This window comes from Anomaloglossus baeobatrachus, chromosome 8 (genome assembly GCF_048569485.1).
Source record: "Anomaloglossus baeobatrachus isolate aAnoBae1 chromosome 8, aAnoBae1.hap1, whole genome shotgun sequence".
NCBI classification, from domain to species: domain Eukaryota; kingdom Metazoa; phylum Chordata; class Amphibia; order Anura; family Aromobatidae; genus Anomaloglossus; species Anomaloglossus baeobatrachus.
In genome coordinates this window covers 134,364,259-134,387,506 of record NC_134360.1, presented here as the reverse complement: position 1 = coordinate 134,387,506, position 23,248 = coordinate 134,364,259, and the positions used below count along the sequence as shown (strand labels likewise).

The 23,248-nt window shown below is 43.2% G+C and overlaps 1 protein-coding gene across 1 annotated transcript in view; it reads left to right on the top strand.

The window, feature by feature from the left end:
• The window catches only part of HMCN1 (hemicentin 1), a 921,797-nt gene that overhangs the window by 817,016 nt on the left and 81,533 nt on the right, over positions 1-23,248 (top strand). The window contains exon 101 of the mRNA XM_075322013.1: positions 8,201-8,314. Coding sequence (XP_075178128.1) covers positions 8,201-8,314 — 114 coding nt within the window. The remainder of the gene's footprint in view (positions 1-8,200; positions 8,315-23,248) is intronic.

Sequence of the window (23,248 nt, the reverse complement as noted above, 5' to 3'; positions counted from 1 at the left end):
TGAACTTCCTAGTTCCCTTTTTCTACTCTCTCTTTCTGACTCCTTACACACACCCACTGACTAGGCCCCACCCACACCATTGGGACCGTTGATGGGACTTACAGCCCCATGACTAAATCTATGGGGGTTGCTGCCACTATCCCTGACCCGGTGTACACCAATTGGTGTGTGCAAGTTTTGTCTGTACACCGGCAGTTGACCCCATTCCTACCCGGGATGGGATACCACACCTCTGGCTGAGGTGCAATATCCTCTGTGGCGACAGAAGCCTCAGGGGCACCACATTAGCACACCCACAGGGACGTACTAACATGCTAATGAGGCGATTTGCTGGGAACTAACACCCAGGGGACTAGTGCCCTCGATCATTAGCATACGTTAAAGGATCTTTAGAAATACTTTTTCTAAAGATCTCTTTATCTATGCTAGTGTATACAGGGATGGTTAGACAGGGATTAGCAATATGCACCCAGAACTACTCGTGGTTCTCACTGCATATTGTACCAGACAGGTTCCTTTTAACATGATGATAAATTATATGCATTTACAAAAAAGGATCAGCTGTAAATAAGCCTAGTCTCTTTCTGACCAACCTATATAAATGCCGCGTTACACGCTGCGATATCAGTACTGATATCGCTAGCGTGGGTACCCGCCCCATCTGTTGTGCGACACGGGCAAATCGCTGCCCGTGCCGCACAACATCGCCCAGACCTGTCACACATACTTACCTGCAAGGCGACGTCGCTGTGACCGGCGATCCACCTCCTTTCTAAGGGGGTGGTTCGTTCAGCGTCACAGCGACGTCACAGCAGCGTCACTGAACCACCGCCCAATAGAAGCGGAGGGGCGGAGATGAGCGGGACGCAACATCCTGCCCACCTCCTTCCTTCGCATTGCGGCCGGGAGGCAGGTAAGGAGAGCTTTCTCGTTCCTGCGGTGTCACACGGAGCGATGTGTGCTGCCGCAGGAACGAGGAACAACTTCGTTACTGCTGCAGTAACGATAATTGAGAATGGACCCCCATGTCACCGATGAGCGATTTTGCACGTTTTTGCGACGATGCAAAATCGCTCATAGGTGTCACACGCAACGGCATTGCTAATGCGGCCGGATGTGAGTCACAAATTCCGTGACCCCCAACGACTTAAAATTTTATTAGGAAACATGTATATAAGCAAGTATAGCAAAAACTGTGTAATATTGCATAGGCCTCTGACACACATCCATGCCGCCGGTACGTGTTTGCCATTTTTTGCACGTCCCGGCGGCACGGATACACGGACACCAATGCTACCCTATGGTAGCAGGCACACACACGTAAAACTGCACGGAACGTGTGTCCATGTGCGTTTGTACATGTGTTCATTTTTATACACGCTGACATGTCCACGTTTTCTCCGGCAGCACGGGTGTCACACGGCCCGCACCCGTACCACACGGATGTAGTGTGGATGCGGTCCCGTGTGACACGCGCCGGAGAAAACACATGTGTCAGTGAAAAAAAAAAAAACATTTACTCACCTTCTCCAGCCCTCCTGTCTCTGCCGCTGCTGCCACTTGCTGCCGACCGCCGCTCATTATGCTCATTTAATATTCACTTCACTGCAGCCGGCAGCAGCAGCGGGGAGACGGCAGGGCTGGAGACCGAAGATCAGCACCACGGACAGCAGCAAGGACCACGTGAGTATGCAAATTAGCGGTTCTACGTGTGCTATCGCGGATAGCACACGTAGAACACGTGGACCGCACGTACCCGAGACACGTACTTACTATACGCAACACGCAGGATAAATACATGTCTCACGGCATGTGCATGTTTTTAACAGAAGTGTGTTTCAGGCCATAAACATGTTATGTCAAACCAATACAGATCATTGATTACTAATGGTTTAATACCCAAAAGTAACATTTATAAGGCAAATATATAAAGTCACAAAAAACTGGTATTATTGTTACAAGAATCATACATGAAATATGGCAATGAAACAACATTTCTAAGTAGTAAGAAATAATTCATAAAATTCCTAACAGAACAAACATATTACCTAAAGAAGAAAGAAGAACAAACAAATTACTCTAAAGAAGACGTAAACTGTGTAAAAGGCCAGAAAAAGGGGGACAAGGGATGGCAAAAGAGGAACAGAAGTGTCCCCACACAACTCTTTTCAACCCCTATGTTACCCATTCTAAGATTGTCAACCATGTTTGAAATTGTGACCCTAAACAAGTAGCAGCTGACCCAGACCTTGGTGAGATAAGCACAATCTCTGGAGAGCACTGCACAGAACAGGAACACACTAGAGTGTAAAGAACAAAAACTGATGTCCTGAATTTAGGAATTGGAGGAGAAGCCAACCATATATGTACTGTAGATAAGAGCCTTATTGAGCTCCATATCTCCAGACAATATCAGAGACGTAAGGGAAAAGTCTGTGCAGCCTACCCAGGAGTCTATATAAGCAATAGTATAGCTATGCTCACTGTATATTTAGGTGCTCAGGAGTAAATTGTATAGTATATTAGAAAAATAAACTCCGGCACTCAAAAAATGAAATTACAACTCTTTTATTGATGAAAAGATATTTTTTCACATGAAGAATCAACAAAAACGTTTCGGCTGTTTGCCTTCTTCAGTTTTTTATAGTTTTTTATATGACTCTATATAATAGAAAAAACATATTATTACAAAAATTATCATATTGATACAATCATTACATAAAAATTACAGAAAACTGAATATTAATTTTCCTTTACCTAGGAGAATAATTATGGATTCATACTAGAACATATTCTGTTATCATCATAGTAGAACGCTTATAGTGTATGCATCTATATAGAGAAACAACATATTAATAATATGCAACAATGTATAATACCATCGAAATCGTATGGCAAGAGCATTTTACAACAAAAGGAACAGTAATAAAAAAAAAAAAAATGTTTGCAAGGACAGAAAAAGCAGCGAATGAAACCCAAAGTTCCATCTCAACCCCTATAACTATAGAAACAGGTGCCATATGTTAGTGACTAAACACTTAATTACTATGTGGAGGCACAATAATGTACAACAAGGAAGATTTAGGTAGTACAAAGTCCAAGAAAAAAATATATAGGGTCTAGCACCAAATAATCACAAGGTATATTTACCGGTAAACAAGTGTCAAACCATCATAGGTAATAAATGACAATTAGGTCATCATGAACTAAAAGAAAAAACAAGAGGATAAATAACGCCATACAAAGATACATGGTGCTAGTTTCCCACTAAGTCAATTCATTACCTGTGTTCATCAGTGTCCAGGAAGGGAATGAGGGAGGGAGTACAAGTGTGCAGCCTTTTATAGTGAAAACGGGTGGGTTTAAACAAACATTTCCATGTGATGGAGTGCAAGCAGTCATCAAAGTGGAACGCAAGCTGTGCATGCGTAGTGGAACCCGGTGACGCGCTTATGCGCATTAGATTTTGCAAGAGAAGGAGGACGGGAAACCGCTCCAAGGAAAAAGATTCATTGACGATATTTTTCTTATCTATAATGGTCCCATTGCTGCCTTTGATGAATTTTTTCTATTTATTAATCAACAGGTACCAGGCTTAACATTTTCTAAACACATTCGTTTTCACACTATTAATTTTCTGGACACTTTAATCACTGTTGACTCACAGGGCAAAATTTCATCTTACTTGTATGTGAAGACAACTGATAGGAACAGTTTGCTACATTATGACAGTTGCCATCCACGTCATTTGAAGCAATCTCTTCCCCATTATCAGCATAAAAGAGTGGCCAGGATAGTTTCAGGGGTTTCGCAGCGGTCTCTTAGACATCAGGAAATGCAACAAAAATTCATACAGCGAGGTTATCCCCCATCTATAGCCAGCTATAATGAACAGAGTATGATTATTAAGAAAAAGCGAAAAGGTCCATTTGTATCATTCGTTAATACCTTTCATCCCTATCACCCCATTATTCGAGGTATAATCTTGAAATATTGGCAGCTTTTACAGCAATCATATCTTGAGGTAGATGAGTTCGCTGTGGCTCCCTTATTTAGTTTCAAAAGACCTCCTAATTTAAAAAGTCTCCTTGTTCGGGCCGACATAGGGTCTTTGATTCGTAAACTTAGACAGACTTTTTGGCTACACCAAAGCAAGGGAATTTCCCCTGCCTTAGGTGTCCCCAGTGCTCCAATATGGTGAGGGGTAATACCTTTACACATCCTCATACTGGAAAAATCTTCCACATTAATCATTTTTTTTACCTGTGATACATCTTTTGTTGTGTATTTGCTTAAGTGTCTGTGCGGTCTCGGGTATGATGGGGAGACTACCCTGTGATTTAATGCATCTGAAAAAGATATTAACCATATATTAACTGATAGTAAATAAGTAGCTATTAAATATGTAGTAAATTATAAGGAAAAAGGGAAAAAGAATTATGGAGGTATATAATGAAGGCAATACGCATATCATATATAGAGACCAATATTACACATTGTTCATGGCAAAACGCCAAATATCTCAAACACGTAAATGATGCATATATATATACACGTACACGCTATACATACACATATATACATAATTCACGCAAATACGCACACGTATACACATATAGGTATGATATGTAGTAGACAATATCAGATAGCTCCCTAATCAATTAGAAACTCAAAAAGAAACTCAAAAAGAATCATACTCCCGATTGAGACCACGGGGCGACAGGGTTCTTAAAGTATGTATCCAAAAGAACTATCTTTCTTTTAATTTCTTAACCCTGTCACCACCACGTCTCATCGGGGGAATATGTTCGAGGACCTGAAACCGTAATTGTGAAATGGAGTGCCCCAGCGTCAAAAAATGGTGGGGGGATAGGTAACATCATTAATCTACACCGAATGGTGGATTTATGCTTACCGATGCGGTCTCGGATATGCTGGGTAGTCTCCCCAACATACCCGAGACCGCACAGACACTTAAGCAAATACACAACAAAAGAAATTTATCACAGGTAAAAAAAATGATTAATGTGGAAGATTTTTCCAGTATGAGGATGTGTAAAGGTATTACCCCTCACCATATTGGAGCACTGGGGACACCTAAGGCAGGGGAAATTCCCTTGCTTTGGTGTAGCCAAAAAAGTCTGTCTAGGTTTACGAATCAAAGACCCTATGTCGGCCCGAACAAGGAGACTTTTTAAATTAGGAGGTCTTTTGAAACTAAATAAGGGAGCCACAGCGAACTCATCTACTTCAGGATATGATTGCTGTAAAAGCTGCCAATATTTCAAGATTATACCTCGAATAATGGGGTGATAGGGATGAAAGGTATTAACGAATGATACAAATGGACCTTTTCGCTTTTTCTTAATAATCATACTCTGTTCATTATAGCTGGCTATAGATGGGGGATAACCTCGCTGTCTGAATTTTTGTTGCATTTCCTGATGTCTAAGAGACCACTGCGAAACCCCTGAAACTATCCTGGCCACTCTTTTATGCTGAGAATGGGGAAGAGATTGCTTCAAATGACGAGGATCGCAACTGTCATAATGTAGCAAACTGTTCCTATCAGTTGTCTTCACATACAAGTAAGATGAAATTTTGCCCTGTGAGTCAACAGTGATTAAAGTGTCCATAAAATTAATAGTGTGAAAACCAATGTGTTTGGTAAATGTTAAGCCTGGTACCTGTTGATTAATAAATAGAAAAAAATCATCAAAGGCAGCAATGGGACCATTATAGATAAGAAAAATATCGTCAATGAATCTTTTTCTTTGGAGCGGTTTCCCGTCCTTCTTCTCTTGCAAAATCTAATGCGCATAAGCGCGTCACCGGGTTCCACTACGCATGCACAGCTTGCGTTCCACTTTGATCACTGCTTGCACTCCATCACATGGAAATGTTTGTTTAAACCCACCCCTTTTCACTATAAAAGGCTGCACACTTGTACTCCCTCACTCATTCCCTTCCTGGACACTGATGAACACAGGTAATGAATTGACCTAGTGGGAAACTAGCACCATGTATCTTTGTATGGCGTTATTTATCCTCTTATTTTTTCTTTTAGTTCATGATGACCTAATTGTCATTTATTACCTATGATGGTTTGACACTTGTTTACCGGTAAATATACCTTGTGATTATTTGGTGCTAGACCCTATATATTTTTTTCTTGGACTTTGTACTACCTGAATCTTCCTTGTTGTACATTATTGTGCCTCCACATTGTAATTAAGTGTTTAGTCACTAACATATGGCACCTGTTTCTATAGTTATAGGGGTTGAGATGGAACTTTGGGTTTCATTTGCTGCTTTTTCTGTCCTTGCAAAAAATTATTTATTTTTTTTTTTTTTTATTACTGTTCCTTTTGTTGTACAATGCTCTTGCCATACGATTTCGATGGTATTATACATTGTTGCATATTATAAATATGTTGTTTTTCTATATAGATGCATACACTATAAGCGTTCTACTATGATGACAACAGAATATGTTCTAGTATGAATCCATAATTATTCTCCTAGGTAAAGGAAAATTAATATTCAGTTTTCTGTAATTTTTATGTAATGATTGTATCAATATGATAATTTTTGTAATAATATGTTTTTTCTATTATATAGAGTCATATAAAAAACTATAAAAAACTGAAGAAGGCAAACAGCCGAAACATTTTTGTTGATTTTTCATGTGAAAAAATATCTTTTCATCAATAAAAGAGTCATTTCATTTTTTGAGTGCCGGAGTTTACTTTTCTAATACCCAGGAGTCTATACCATCATGAAAGATTTTATATTCTTCTCCTTATGCTTAAACAGTATAAAAAAAATTCTGGATTAGTTTAAACATCCTAGATCTCTCTGCTTCTGAAAATGTCCTACACAAATCTCTCCTCAATGGATAAGGTTGTACACATAATATTGGAAGCTCATTAATTCTCTAGCAGTGGACCCCGATTATGGAGACTTGCGTGCTTTCTTTGATGGCATTGCACACTCCTGCTTCCCATGCCATATGCAGGGTCAGACTGCCACATTGAAAAAATAAAATGGACTTGTGGCTTGTCCTTGTGGTAAATAAAAACTTCCATGCATCTTGTCATCTACTTCATTGCTGAATCCTTTGGCAGCTGTATACAAGTGCCCAGGACACTCTGTACAACGTAAACAGCACCTTTATAATACTCACCTAGGGGGCGGTCCGGTCCGATGGGTGTCCCTGCTCTTGATCCGGCACCTCTTCCATTTTGTGCAATTTTCATTTTCCTGCCCAGCCCTGTGTGAATGACACGTCATGCGATATTCACAGAGAGGCCTCAATTGCGCTCCTGCGCATGCACACTTTTTATCTGCCCGGCTGAGGGCATATCCAAGTACTGTAGAACACATGCACGGGCGGTCTTTGATCTTTTCTCGTGTCTGTGCATTGCAGTACTTTGCTCTGCCCTCAGCCAGGCAGATCAAAGTGTGCATGTGCAGGAGCGCAATGGAGGCCTCTGTGTGAATAACGCAGGACGCGTCATGCACACGGGGCTGGACAGTGGACGACATTGGCAGTAAGAGACGAAGCATCGGACTGAGATCCGTGACACCCATGGGACCGAACTGCCCCCTGGGTCAGTATAATAAAGGTGTTTTTTACATTATACAGAGTGGTCTTGGTCCTTATATATACAGCATTCTGGAATGCTGTATATAAGGAGTCACTCACTGTTGGTGGCCGCAGCTAATAAGGGAAAAACCTAGTGAAAGGTTCCCTTTAATGGTCAATACTTGTATTTCCTTATTTATGAAACTAGATCATCATTAAACTGAGCAGAGAGGTTAATGAAAATGTTATCAAACATGGATAAACCATCACAAATTTTAAACTAACTTTCATTTATACAAAGTATACAGAGCATTTAGAATTAGAGGTTACATAGTTACATAGGTTGAAAAAAGACGTAGACCTAGTTCAACCTTCCTCCACCAATTATACATTTTGTCATTTGTTATGGTTGTTATAGCATAAATCAGTACTAATTAGTACTAGTTCGTTTTGCTATGGTACTCCCTCTAAAAACTAAAAAAAGGTCTAGAAAAATAACTATTTGTCATAGCTCCAAAATTCTATATCCTTTCTCTGTGGAAATAGTGATTTGTTTATTATGATTAAATCTTATATTTTAATCTTTTTTTTATCTTTATCTTAAAATTGCAGATATTAATGAGTGCAAAGAGGTAAATCTGTGCCATCAGCATTGCTTCAATAGCATTGGAAGCTATCACTGTGGCTGCGATCCAGGCTTCTATTTAAAAGGCAGACGATGTTTTGGTAAGTTTATATGGATCAGTATGCATCACATACAGTTAGATCCAAAACTATTTGGACAGTGACAAATCTTCATGATTCAAGCTCTGAACATCACTATTTTTTATATGAAATTAAATAACTGAAATGCAATTGAAATGAAGACTTTTAGGTTAAATTAAAGAGGTTGAACAAAAATATTCTGTGAAACGTTTAGGAATTGCAGCCATTTTTCTACAAAGCCTCCTCATTTCAAAGACTCAAGAAGTAGTTGGTCAAATGAACTGTACCATAAAAAAAATGTTAATTTGTAATACTTTGTAGAGCAATGACTGGTGGAAGTCTGGAAACCATGAATGTCACCAAGTGCTAGGTTTCCTCCGTTTTGATACTTTGCCGGCTTTTACTAAGGCTGACTTCAGTTGTTGCTTGTTTGTGGGTCTTTATGCCTTAAGTTTTCTCTTAAAGGAGTTTTCCACATCTTTTTCACCCCCTTGCCATATATTATAGTGTTTCTACACTATCTTTTGTAATATACCTGTATTGGATATATAGCTTCTATGAGCGTATATCAGCAGGGATCTTATAGTACTGGATTGTTATGCAAATTCTTCTTCTCTGTTATGTCTGATACTTCCTTTTCCGACACAGAAATCAGACAAAATGAAAGGAAGTTATCACTGGGCTCCTGATGGTGGGTATGAATGTTTTGGAGTGAATCACAATTCTGCCCCATGCAAGCTGTGCTGACAGTTTAATTCAGCACTAACAGTAGGTTAGTGAAATGCTGTGAACTGCATTTCAAAACCAAAGGGTTTACGTAATCCAATCACTGACTTGTACAGCTGAAAAGTGCTGAAATTTTCATAACAAACAGTGACAGTGCTGTATTGGCCATTGGCAATTGCAAGATGGGGTGATATCTAACCTGGGCTGCTCTGAGACTTGATATCTTCCAATATCTTCAGCAGCACATGGGGAAGAAGGGAGGGGGCCAGCTAAGTGCTGGCAAACAGGCTACAGGAATGCATGATGGACCTTGCAGTATTAGCACACAGTAAGCCTGGGGATGGGAAGAGATGGATGTAAACATCAGAGCTGCGGTTAGCAGACACCAAGTGATGCTATCTGCATGATAGAAGGTTTGTATTACTATGATAAGAGTATGGATACTTTTAGTGGCACGTAATAGCACGATTGATGACTAAAAAATGAAATGAGTTAGGATAGTGGATAACTTCTTTAAGTATTTGAAATTCATGCTCAAGAAAGTTAAGATGGATGTTGCAGAATATTCCACTCCTTTGCTGGATTGCTTTTGCAGTATGTTTCAGGTCACTATCTGTCTGTACTATAAAGCGCCGTCCAATCAACCTTTCTGCATTTAGTTGACTCTGAGCATAAAGTATCACCCTGTACTCTTCAGAATTCATCCTGCTGCTTATGTCTTTAGTCAGATTATCAATAAACACTAGTGACCCAGGGCTATTGGAAGCCATGCATGCCCGGCCATCACACTGCCTCCACCATGTTTTACAGAGGATGTGGAACATGAGCCGTTCCAAGTCTTTCCCGTATTTTCTTTTTCCCATCATTCTGGTACAGGTTGATCTTAGTTTCATCTGTCCAAAGAATACTCTTCCAGCACCGGCCAGGCATTTTAAATGTTTTCTTTTGCCAAAATCTAATCTGGTCTTTCTATTTTTATGGCTTATTAATGGCTTGCACCTTGTGGTGACCCACGTGTATTTGCACTCATGAAGCCTTCTCTTTATGGTAGACTTAGATACTGAAACACCTAATTCCTAGAGATTGTTTATCACTTGGGTGGATGTTGTGAAGGGGTTTTTCTTCACCATGGAAAGGATTCTGTTATCATTCACCTCTATAATCTTTCATGGATGCCCAGACCTTTTTAAATTCCTAAGCTCACCAGCTTGTTGGTTTGTTTTTTTATTTTCAGAATGTAGCAAAATATTGATTTGGCCACTGCTAATATTTCTGCTATTTCTCTGATGGATTTCTTCTTTCTTCAGCCCACTAATGGTCTTCTCTTCCATTGAGATCTCCTTTGGCCACATATTGTGGGTTCACAGCTACAGTTTTTTCAATACAAATGCCACACCTGAAATCAGCTCCAGACCTTTTACCTGCTTAATTGATCATGGATTAACAATGGAAAATCCCGTGCATCTTATTAAATTACTTTTCAGATAATTGTCCATTTACTTTTGGCCCCTTGAAAATGAGGCAGCTATATATTAGAGAGTTATATTTCCTAAACCCTTCTTCCAATTAGTATGTGAATACACTCAAATTAAAGCTGATAGTTTGCAGTTTAAGCCCATAATAATTATTTAATTGTATCTTAAATATGTTTTGGTAAAACAGCAAAAATGCCAAAACTTGTGCCACTATCTAAATTATTCTGTACTTAACGGCATACGTAGTACATGTCAATACATTGTCAGACCTACTGGCTTCTTACATGGAAGCATAAAGCAATGCTTAGTAATCTTGAAGAGGGTGGTTTTGGCTGTAAGTAAAGAACTAAACCACTGGACATATGTATTGGATGTTAATAAAGATGTCTCTGCTATGAAAGCCAATGTGAATCTCATGACTATGGGGGTGATGTTTGTTGCAGGCTTCAGCTTTTAGCTAAATCATTCAGCTGTCAGACATTGTCGGAGAATTAATGGTTTTACTTGGGAATAGAGATGAGCGAACCGGTCGCGATTTGGCTCGAGCTTTGTTCGCCGAGCGGAGGTCTAGTTCGAGTTTGGTTCGGCGAACCGGTTCGGTGAACCACTCGAACCCATAGAAAACAATGAGAGGCAATCACAAACACATAAAAACACCTAGAAAACACCCTCAAAGGTGTCCAAAAGGTGACAAACAACTCACAACACAACACAAACACATGGGAAAGTGACAAGAACAAATTCTCATGCAAAAACAAAACAGCGTTAAGAGGAAAAAAGAGGACGAGACACAGATATAGGCATGGCATGGCCTTCTAAAATCATGTAAAAAACCGCAAGGTGACTCCAAGCAGAGTCTCCCTTTTTTCCAAAAATTGGGCCACACAGACACCCCTTCAGTTGCAGCACTTGTGCCCCAGTTGTACACTTCACAGGTAGATTTGCATCAAGCACATTCAAAAATACGCCATCCTTAACCGTGCCCAGGATGACCCCGGGGTAGGTAGCAAAGTCTTTGCTGAACCATGACTTGTTCATCTTGGCTCCTTTTTAAAAATACAGCAAGGGTTACTCCAAGCGGAGTCTCCCTTTTTTCCAAGATTTGGGCCACACAGACACCCCATCAGTGGCAGCACTTGTGCCTCAGTTGTACACTTCACAGGTAGATTTGCATCAAGCACATTCAAAATCCACAAGCATTTACTCTCCCCAGGATGACACAGGGGTAGTAAATTCCTTGTGGATCCATGACTTGTTCATTTTGATGAACGTTAGTCTATCCACATTGTCACTGGACAGACGCGTGCGCTTATCTGTCAGCACACACCCAGCAGCACTGAAGACATGTTCAGAGACAAAGCTGGGAGCTGGACACGACAAGATCTCCAAGGCGTAAGTGGAGAGCTCTGGCCATTTTTCAAGATTAGAAGCCCAAAATGAGCAAGGCTCCATTTGCAAAGTCATGGCATCGATGTTCATTTGGAGATACTCCTGTATCATCCTCTCCAGCCATTGACTATGTGTCAGACTTGTTGTCTCTGGTGGCCTTGCAAAGGATGGTCTAAAAATATGAAAAGATTCAATAAAATTGCTGTTACCAGCACCAGATACGGTGCTGCTGGTACGGGTAGACTGTTGAAGATGACGAGACCGTCCCATGTTTGTCAAGTTACAACTGGGAGATTCACTCCCTGCACCATGATTGTTTGGTGGAAAAGCTGAGCTAAGATCGAGTAACAGCTTTTGCTGATACTCCTGCAAAAATGCGTCCCTTTCTATGGCTGGAATTATGTCACAAAATTTGGACTTGTACCGGGGATCTAATAGTGTGGCAAGCCAGTAGTCTTCATCACTTCTAATTTTAACAATACGAGGGTCATGTTGGAGGTAGTGCAGCAAGAAGGCACTCATCTGTCTTGCGCAGCCAGGCGGACCAAGTCCACGCTGTGTTTGTGGCATAGAGGTGCTAACCATTCTTTCTTCCTCTGACATCTCCCCCCAACCTCTTTCAACTGAAATTTGACCAAGGTCTCCCTCATCCGCTGAGTCTTCCATGTCCATGGACAGTTCGTCCTCCATTTCTTCATGTTCTCCTGCACCTTCCTCAACATTTCGCCTGCTACCATGCGCCCTTGTTGATCCCTGTCCCCCATGGTCCCATGCTTGCCGCCTTGGTGATGATGAACGTCAGGACCTTGGTGATGTTGTTGTCCCTTGCGCATATGAATCCTCATGTACTTCCTCCCTTTCCTGTTGTCCCACCCCATGAGTCCGAATAGTGTTTAGCGTGTGCTCCAGCATGTAAAGGACTGGAATTGTCATGCTGATAATGGCATTGTCAGCGCTAAACATATTCGTCACCATGTCGAAACTGTGCAGAAGGGTGCATCCTTGATCTGAGACCATTCCATGACGGTGATCTGCCCCACCTCTGCATCTCGTTGGCCCAGGCTATACGTCATGACGTATTGCACCAGTGCTCGACAGTGCTGCCACAGTCGCTGTAACATGTGGAGAGACGAATTCCAGCGTGTCGGCACATCGCATTTCAGGCGATGAACCGGCAGGCCGAAAGACTTCTGGAGCGATGCAAGTCGCTCAGCTGCGGCGGTTGAACGGCAGAAGTGAGCAGACAGTTTTCGTGCCCTGGTTAGAAGGCCATCTAGGCCGGGATAGTGTGTTAAAAATTGCTGGACAACAAGGTTCAACACGTGAGCCATACAAGACACGTGTGTCACCTTGCCCATGCGAAGGGCCGCACCCAGGTTTGCAGCATTGTCACACATGGCCTTACCAGGCTGCAGGTTGAGTGGAGACAACCATTTACCAAACTCAGTCTCCAGAGCTGCCCACAACTCAGCCGCTGTGTGACTCTTATTTCCAAGACATGTCAAGCTAAAGACCGCCCGATGCCATTGCACTCTGCTGCCAGCATAGTAACGAGGGGTGCGTGATTCCTTCTGCGCAGTTAGAACGCTGGTGGCCTGACCAGGCAGGCTTGGGGCGGAGGTGGAGGACCCAGACGAGGTGGAGGAGGCAGAAGCAGTGGCGAAACTTGGACAGACAGAGGATTGACACACAAGTCGTGGGGACGGCAAGACTTGTGCAGCAGACCCTTCACCATCTATCCCCATAGTTACCCAGTGCCCAGTCAGCGACATGTAACGTCCCTGTCCATGCTTACTGGTCCAAGTATCGGTGGTGAAATGCACCCGTTCACACACAGAGTTTCTCAAGAAAGCGGTGATGTTGTGTGCGACATGCTGGTGTAGCGCAGGCACACCTTTCTTAGAGAAGTAGTGGCGACTGGGCATCTGGCACTGGGGCACAGCAACAGACATAAGGTCTCTAAAATCCTGTGTGTCCACCAGGTGGAAAGGCAGCATTTCGGTAGCCAAGAGCTTACAGAGGGATAAAGTCAACCTCTTAGCTTTGTCATGGGTCACAGGAAATGGCCTTTTATTTGTCCACATCTGAGTCACAGAGATCTAACTGCTGTGTGTAGATGGTGGTGAGTAGGGTGTCCTTGGAAAAATGCAGGTTTGTGAGGAAAGTGCAGGCGTAGACATGATGTTGCCTTTATCCAACATTGGTGCTATCGATGTCTGAGAGAGCTGTACACACGCACTTGTTTCCCCTTCCAAACCAACTGACGACCTACCAAGCAAACTGCCTGTTGCGGTTACAGTGGTTGAAGTTGTGCGTGGAAAACCAGGTGTGACAGCTGTCCCCACAGTCCTAGAAGATGAAGAGCGCGCGGATGCACTGGAAGGGGCTGGCGGTGTATGGTCCGCTCCGCTAGGCCGCATTGCAGCACGGTGAGCTTTCCACTGGGAAATATAATATTTAGTCATGTGACGATTCATGGAAGAAGTTGTCAAACTGCTGAGTTTTTTGCCTCTACTAACAGATTCCCGACAAATGTTACAGATCACATGATTTGGGCGATCATTTGCAAGGTCAAAAAAGGACCAGGCTAGGCAAGGCTTAGAGGACATGCGACCTGCTGAGCCACCCCAACTAGTGCTCAGAGGCAGAGTGGTGGCTGAGGATGCAGTTGTAGACGTGCTACCAGTACTCCTCCTCTGTCCAGGAAGGCGCAAGGTAACTTCGTCGTCAGTTGCATCCTCCTCCACCGCCTCTGTTGACCTCCTCGAGTGCCTGACTGTGGGTTGACAGTAGGTGGGATCTAGAACTTCCTCATCAAGCGTTGTGTTTGCACTCCCCTCACCCTTAGACCGAGCCTCTTCCTGCCCTGACCGAATATTTAAGTTATCCCAATCTGGTACCTGCGTCTCATCGTCATCAGTATGTTCCTCATTGTCTATAACAACAGGTGTTACAGTTAGTGAATAAGGGTCAACATTATGCTCAGAAACTTGGTCATCACGGCCTGAATCTGAGTCACAAAGGTTCTGGGCATCACTGCAGACCATTTCCTGGTCAGTACTCACTGTAGCTTGGGAGCAGACTCAGCCATCTCTGTCACACCATACTGCGCAGGGCAGATAGAGACTTGAGAGCTAGGAGAAAGCAAGTGTGATTGGGATGACAACTCAGAGGACTGTTTTTTTTGGATGAGGTAGTTGAGGTGGCGGAGAGGGCACTTGTTGGAGCACTTGATATCCATTCAAGCATGTTCTTTTTTTGGGCATCATCTACCTTTTTTCCAGTTGTTCGTGTCTGTAAAAAAGGGAGCACATCGGATTGTCCATGGAAAGTAGTAGACATCTTACTTTTGCTGGAAGATGGCCTATCTTCAGCAGATGTTAATGGAGCTTTACCACCTTCCCCACGGACACAAACTTTTTTTCCTTTTCCAACACGCCTGTTCCCCTTTCCACCAGCATCTGTCATTTTGCCACTCATTTTGATTGCGACAAGATTGTCCACTTAAAATGTGGTAGTAAAAATTGAGAGGTGGTGTAGATTGCAGAGGTGGTCTAGCTTTATTGACAGCAGAAGAAACAACACTGACTATCCCTGACAATGCAACTATGGCCCTAAGGCTATGTGCGCACGTGTGTGCCCTGCACCTCACCAAAAAGGTGCGCTTCAGAGCGCAGCTGAAAAGCTGCGTTCTGAAGCGCATGGTGCCGGCGAGAACGTGCGCTCTGCCTGCAGCTCCTGCCATAGACAGAGCAGGGGCTGCCGGCAAAGCGCACGGAAGAAGTGACATGTCACTTCTTAGAACACAGCGATTCGGGCAGCAGCCGAAGCGCTGCGTTCTAATATGCCACGTGCGCACGGCCCCTGCACAATCTCCATAGATTGTGCAGGGGACGCAGGACGCATGCAGTTAACTGCATGAATTACGCACACATGCGCACATAGCCTTAAATTGGCAGCACAGTTTGCAATTATAATAGCTTAGTAAAAATGAGCTTGAGGGTGCAATGCAGAGGTGCTGGAAATTGCTTGGCACCAGTGGGACACTAATGAAGTCCAACAGCCACTTTTTGGATGCCACTAAGTTTCCTCAGTGTTTACTATTATAATGGCTTAGTAAAAATGTGCAGGAGGGTGCAATGCAGAGGTGCTGGAAATTGCTTGGCACCAGTGGGACACCAATGAAGTCCAACAGCCACTTTTTAGATGCCACTAAGTTTCCTCAGTGTTTACTATTATAATGGCTTAGTAAAAATGAGCTTGAAGGTGCAATGCAGAGGTGCTAGAAATTGCTTGGCACCAGTGGGACACTAATGAAGTCCAACAGCCACTTTTTGGATGCCACTAAGTTTCCTCAGTGCTTGCTATTATAATGGCTTAGTAAAAATGAGCTTGAGGGTGCAATGCAGAGGTGCTGGAAATTGCTTGGCACCAGTGGGACACTAATGAAGTCCAACAGCCACTTTTTGGATGCCACTAAGTTCCCTCAGTGTTTACTATTATAATGGCTTAGTAAAAATGAGCTTGAAGGTGTAATGCAGAGGTGCTAAAAATTGCTTGGCACCAGTGGGACACTAATGAAGTCCAACAGCCACTTTTTGGATGCCACTAATTTTCCTCAGTGTTTGCTATTATAATGGCTTAGTAAAAATGAGCTTGAGGGTGCAATGCAGAGGAGCTGGGAATTGCTTGGCACCAGTGGGACACTAATGGAGTCCCACAGCCACTTTTAGGATGCCACTAACTGGCAGCACTCTTTTAAATTAAAATGGCTTTGCAAAAATTTGCAGGAGGGTGTAATGCAGAGGTGGTGGGACTTGCTTGGCACAAGTGGCACAATAATGGAGGACAGCAGCCACTCTTTGGATGGCACTAACTGGCAACACTCTGTAATTAAAATGGCTTTGCTAAAAAGGGCAGGAGGGTACAGTGGCTGGGTTGTGGGTCAGTGTAGAGGAAAGGAAGCCTCACTTTCTATCCCTTCTAATGGTGAAATGCAGCAAGCAATTCCCTGAGCTTAGCTACACAGATGCTGTTATCTGTAGCTGTAAAAAGCGTTTCCACGGACCTGACTGTCACCTATGGCTCTGAGCCAGCTGTAATTAGCCCTTAAAAGGGCTGAAATAAAATTCTGTTCCTAATCTGTAGAACGCTGTGTGTATAGCGTACACAGCAGGACCGGCGACAGGATCTGCGTGAGAGGTGACTGACACCCAGATGCAGAAGGCAGATAATGCCGTGCTGGCACAAAATGTCCGTTTTTATAATGCAAGGACATGTGACATGGACAGCCTATGACACATGCCCTTGCTTCTCTGGCAAAAAGTCCACTTAGCTGTGTGTGTGTCTGGAATTGGCTGACATGCTGGCCCGCCCCACTACACACGGGCTTAGGGAAGGAAGAAAAGAAAAAAAATTTAAAAATGGCGATTATCCCAGCAGCAATGATCTGAATGCGCAGCCCCTCGCACACTATACGCTGAAATTTCATAATAGTGTGAGTCACAGAGTAACTTACACTATTACAGTGAAAAGCCAGCTAGTAATTAGCTTGGCTTTTTGCTGATAGAACCGTTCTCGAACGTAACTCGAGCTAACGAACTTTTAGCAAAAAGCTCGAGTTCTAGTTCTATCTAGAAACCCCCCCAAAATCACTCGAACTGCGAACTGGAGAACCACGAACCGCGCTCAACTCTACTTGGGAAATGCAGCAACCATTATGTTTGTCATCACAACATTTAGTCTCCACAGAATAAGCCAACAGCTGCTGTATACTCTGATACTTTTACACGTGCTTCTTTCTTGCTGTTTTTTTCTACAGGTAAATCCTGCTCTCTTGGCAGTAAAGAAGCTGCTTACAAAAAGCAGGTTTTGCTGTATTTCAACTGCTTTTTTTGTCACCTTTTTGCTGTACTTTTGTTGCTTTTTTGCAGCATTTTTAGATGCAGATTAACCTCATAACGACGGCCGTACGACTTAAAGCGGTGGCAAAACAGGGTACCTATTCTGTTCCGCCGCTTAAAAGCAGCGGGCCGAAAAAACCCTGTAGCGCCCCCCCAGCGGCCGAAACTCTCTGGGGGTTTCAGCTACTGGGGGTAGCTGAGACCCCACAGATTATGAATCGGGGGTTTTTTTGGACCCCGATAATGTGATCACCGGTATACACCGTATACCGACGAACACATGAAAAAAAAAAGAAATGACCGGTAAAACTGATTTCTTTTTCATCTGACGTGATCAAACATGTCAGATGAGAAAGAAATATAAACCCCTAGTGCCCCCAAAACCCCCGGTACCGGAGAGTGCCACCGCACCGGGGCGCGGGATGAGCTGGGGCGAAGCGCCAGGATTGGCCCATCTAATGGATGCGCCACTTCTGGGGCGGCTGCGGCCTGCTATTTTTAGGCTGGGAAGAGTCCAATAACCATGGCTCTTCCCACCCTGAGAATACCAGACCCCAGCTGTCCGCTTCACCTTGGCTGGTGATCTAATTTGGGGGGGACCCAACGTTTGTTTTCTTTAAAAAAAACAACGCTTGGGGAGCCCTCCAAATTGATCACCAGACAAGGTGAAGCTGTCAGCTGTGGTTTGCAGGCTACAGCTGTCTGCTTTACCCTAGCTGGCTATCAAAAATAGGGGGGACCCCACGTCGTTTATTTTAATTATTAATTTTTTGGGGGGCTAAATACAAGGCTAGGCATTCTTTAGTGCCACATGAAAGGCACTAAAGGGCGCCAGCTTAAAATATGCAGGGGGTGGGACGTTATATTTATTTGACATCTATCCATTCATCCATTGTAGCATTTTAAGCTGTGTGCCCACAATCAGGGTTTGCAGCGTTTTGAGCTCAGAGTGTTTTCCCTGCGTCCATAACGCTGCGTTGTGCAGTAGAAGCACAGTGGAAGGATTTTTAGAAATCCCATGCCCAATGTGCTTCTCTTCTCCGCAGCATAAACCGACCTGTGGCGCAGCTTCCCGAGGCTCAGCATGTCAATTTATGCTGCGGAGACAAGAGTGTTCTCTGCAAGTAGCATAGAGCTCCACAGCAGCCTGAACCCAAATCGTGAGCATGGGCAGCTTCGTTTTCCCCTGGACAACACTCACATCTCTGCAGGAAGGCTGAAACTGTGTACTAGACGCCGTATCGCTGCATCATGGCTACATAGCCTAAAAGTGAGAAATGTGTTGCTACAGCAACATTTTTGTGAAGTACCTGTTGATTCAAAATGCTTACTATACTCCTGAATAAAATCCAGTTTCCAAAATGGGGTCACTTGTGGGGGGTTTCTGCTGTATAGGTACCCAAGGGGCCCTGCAAATGTGACATGGTGCCTGCAATTTATTTCAACTTCTCCAGAATTCAAATGGTGCTCCTTCCATTCCAAGCCCTCCCATTTATCCAAACAGAGGTTTTTGGCCACATATGGGGTATCCCTGTGCTCATAAGACATTGGATAACAACCTGTTATGTCCACGGTTTGTTGTTGCCTCTTGAAAAGTAATAAATATGATGCTAAAGCAACATTTTTGTGAAAAAAATGAACATTTTCAATATGGCAACCTATGCTTATCAAATTCTGTGAAGTACTCTTGGATTCAAACTGCTCACTATACACCTAGATAAAAGCCTTGAGGTGTTTTGTTTCCAGAATGGGGTCACTTGTGGGAAACCTCCACTGTTTAGGCACCTTAGGGGCTTTCCAAATGCAACATAGCGTCCGCTAATGATTCCAGCCAATTGTGAAGGCAAATGGCGCTCCTTCCCTTCCGAGCCCTGCTGTGCACCCAAACAGTTGATTTCCACCACACATAAGGTATCAGCATACTCAGGAGAAATTGCACAATACATTTTATGCTGAATTTTTTCCTTTTACACTTGTAAAAAAAAAAGCTACCTTGTTGAAGGAACAATTTTGTGGTAAAAATGCATTTTTTTATTTTCACAGCTCAACATTATAAACTTCTGTGAAGCACCTTGGGGGTTCAGGGTACTCACCAAACATCTAGATAAATTCCTTGTGGGGTCTATATTCCAAAATGTGGCCACATGTTGAGGAGCTTCACTGTATAGGCACCTCAGGGGCTCTCCAAATGCAACATGGCGTCCGCTATTGATTCCAGACAATTTTGCAGTCAAATGGCACTCCTTCCCTTCCGAGCCCCGCCGTGTACCCAAACAGTTGATTTCCACCACATATAAGGTATCGCCAAACTCAGGAGAAATTACACAATAAATTTCATGGTGATTAAAATTCTGTGAAGCACCTGGGGGTTCAGGGTACTCACCAAACATCTAGATAAATTCCTTGAGGGGCCTAGTTTCCAAAATGGGGTCACTTGTGCAGGGTTTCTGCTGTTTAGGTACCTTAGAAGACCTCCAAATGCGACATGGTGCCCGCAATCTTTTTCAGCCAAATTTCCTTTCCAAAATTCAAATATTGCTCCTTTTGTTCCAAGCCCTCCCATTTGTCCAAACAAAGGTTTCAGACCACATGTGAGGTATCACCGCGCTCATAAAAAAGTGGGTAACAAACCTTGAGGTCAAATTTTTGGAATTACCTCTTGAAAAAGTGAGAAAATTGATGCTAAAGCAACATTTTTGAGAAAATTATTAAAATTTTCAATATGACAACGTAACATTAACAAAATCTGTGAAGTACCTGTGGATCTAAAATGCTCACTATACCCCTAGATAGAAGCCTTGAGGGGTCTAGTTTCCAAAATAGCGTCACTTGTGAGGGGTTTCTTCTGTTTAGGTACCTTAGCGGACATGTAAATGCAACATGGTGCCCGCAATCTATTTCAGCCAAATTTGCTTTCCAAAATTCAAATATTGCTCCTTCTGTTCCGAGCCCTCCCATTTGTCCAAACAGAGGTTTCTGACCACATGTGGGGTCTCGGCGCTCTCATAAGAAAGTGGGGAACAAGTTTTGGGGTCCATTTTGTTGTGTTATTTCTTCTAAAAGTGAATAAATTTGGGTTAGAGCAACATTTTTAGGTAAAATTTAATTTTTGCTTTTTTTCATTCCGCATTGCTTTTGTTCATGTGAAGCACCAGAAGGGTTAAACTTCTTGAATGTGGTTTTGAGTACTTTGGGGGGTGCAGTTTTTAGAATGGTGTCACTTTTGGGTATTTTCTGTCATCTAGGCCTATCAAAGTCACTTCAAATGTGATGTGGTCCCTAAAAAAATGGTTTTGTAAATTTTGATGTAAAAATGAGAAATCGCTGATAAACTTTGAACTCTACTAACTTCCTAACAAAAAAAATGTTGTTTCCAAAATTGTGCTGATGTAAAGTAGACAAGTGACAAATGTTATTTATTAACTATTATGTGTCACAAAAATCTCTGGTTTAACGGTATAAAAATTCAAACGTTGAAAATTGCTAAATTTTCAAAATTTTTGCCAAAATTCAATTTATTTATAAATAAACGCAAAAAATATTGTCCTAAATTTGGTACTAACATGAATTCCAATATGTGACGAAAAAACAATCTCAGAATCACCGGGATCCGTTGAAGCGTTCCAGAGTTATAACCTCATGAAGTGACACTGGTCAGAATTGCAAAATTTGGTCTCGTCATTAAGGTGAAAATTACCCCCGTCACTAAAGGGTTAAAGGAAATCTTTCACCCGTTTGCATTTTTTTAGTTTTTAATAACGGCATACAGGTTGCATAAAGGTAAAATTAGCCATACCTTTATGTCTCCTGGATGAGGGGTTGTTTTGGAAAAATCCTCTTTTATATCTTGTATCTTCTATGCTATGGGGCGTGTGCTGCCTGGATGATAAGCCTGCCTCCAGTCTTTATTATACAGGATTTTACCTCCCCTTCTCTTCAGAGTCCCTGTGACGTCAGGTGTGCAGCCGGAATTCTCATGCCTGTGCCTTCTGCCTGCACTTCCCTGCACTGTTCTGCCCTTCTGTGAACACAGACTTCAATTTTGCTGTGCACAAGCACTGGGTAGTCGCTGCTGATTAAGGGCTGCTTCTCACTTGCGAGTTTCTCGCAGTAGAGGAATGCGAGAAAATCTCGCATTGGAATCGGACACATGTTAGTGAATGATTCAGCTCTCATCTGCGATTTTTTTTTTCTCAGTCCAAATCGGACTGAGAAAAAAATCGCAGCATGCTGCTTTTTTGCGAGTTTCTACTACGAGTCTCTCCAATGCAAGTCTATGGGAGCGTGTAAATAATTGGATGTCACGGGACGGCACTCACACCATCCTAGTGACATCCGATTTTCTAAATTCATTTCTCGCATGTTTCCTAAAACACTGGAAACGAGCGATGTATCACAATGTCTGTCAATCACTATTCTCTGTCAGTCGGTCTCTCCCTCTCGGTCTCTATTCTCTCTCTGTCGGTCTGTCACTATCTCTGTCCCTCTCTCACAGTCTGTCGGTCATTTTCCCCTCCTCTCTCATACTCACCGTTCCCCGATCCCCGGCGCGGCGCTGCACGGCTTTCTCACTGCTGCGGCGGCTTTTACTATTGTGAAAAAGCCGGCCGCTCATTAAACAATCTCGTATTCCCTGCTTTCCCCGCCCACCGGCGCCTATGATTGGTTGCAGTGAGACACGCCCCCACGCTGAGTGACAGGTGTCTCACTGCACCCAATCACAGCAGCCGGTGGGCGGGTCTATACTGTGCAGTGAAATAAATAATTAAATAATTAAAAAAAACGGTGTGCGGTCCCCCCCAATTTTAATACCAGCCAGATACAGCCATACGGCTGAAGGCTGGTATTCTCAGGATGGGGAGCTCCACGTTATGGGGAGCCCCCCAGCCTAACAATATCAGTCAGCAGCTGCCCAGAATTGCCACATGCATTATATGCGACAGTTCTGGGACTGTACCCGGCTCTTCCCGATTTGCCCTGGTGCATTGGCAAATCGGGGTAATAAGGAGTTAATGGCAGCCCATAGCTGCCACTAAATCCTAGATTAATCATGTCAGGCATCTCCCCGAGTTACCTTCCATGATTAATCTGTAAATTACAGTAAATAAACACACACATACCTAAAAAAATCATTTATTAGAAATAAAAAACACAAACAAATTCCCTCATTACCAATTTAATAAGCCCCAAAAAGCCCTCCATGTCCGGCGTAATCCACGGACCTCCAGCGTCGCTTCCAGCTTTGCTGCATGGAGGTGACCGGAGCTACAGCAGACACCGCCGCTCCTGTCACCTCCATGCAGCAACTGAAGTGAGTAGGGCGATCTGCTGAGGTGTCACTGAGGTAAATTGCGGCCACCGCTGGATCCAGTGACAGCGGGTAACCTCAGTGACAGCTCAGCTGATCGCGATACTCACCTCAGTTGCTGCGTGGAGGTGACAGGAGCGGCGTTGTCTGCTGC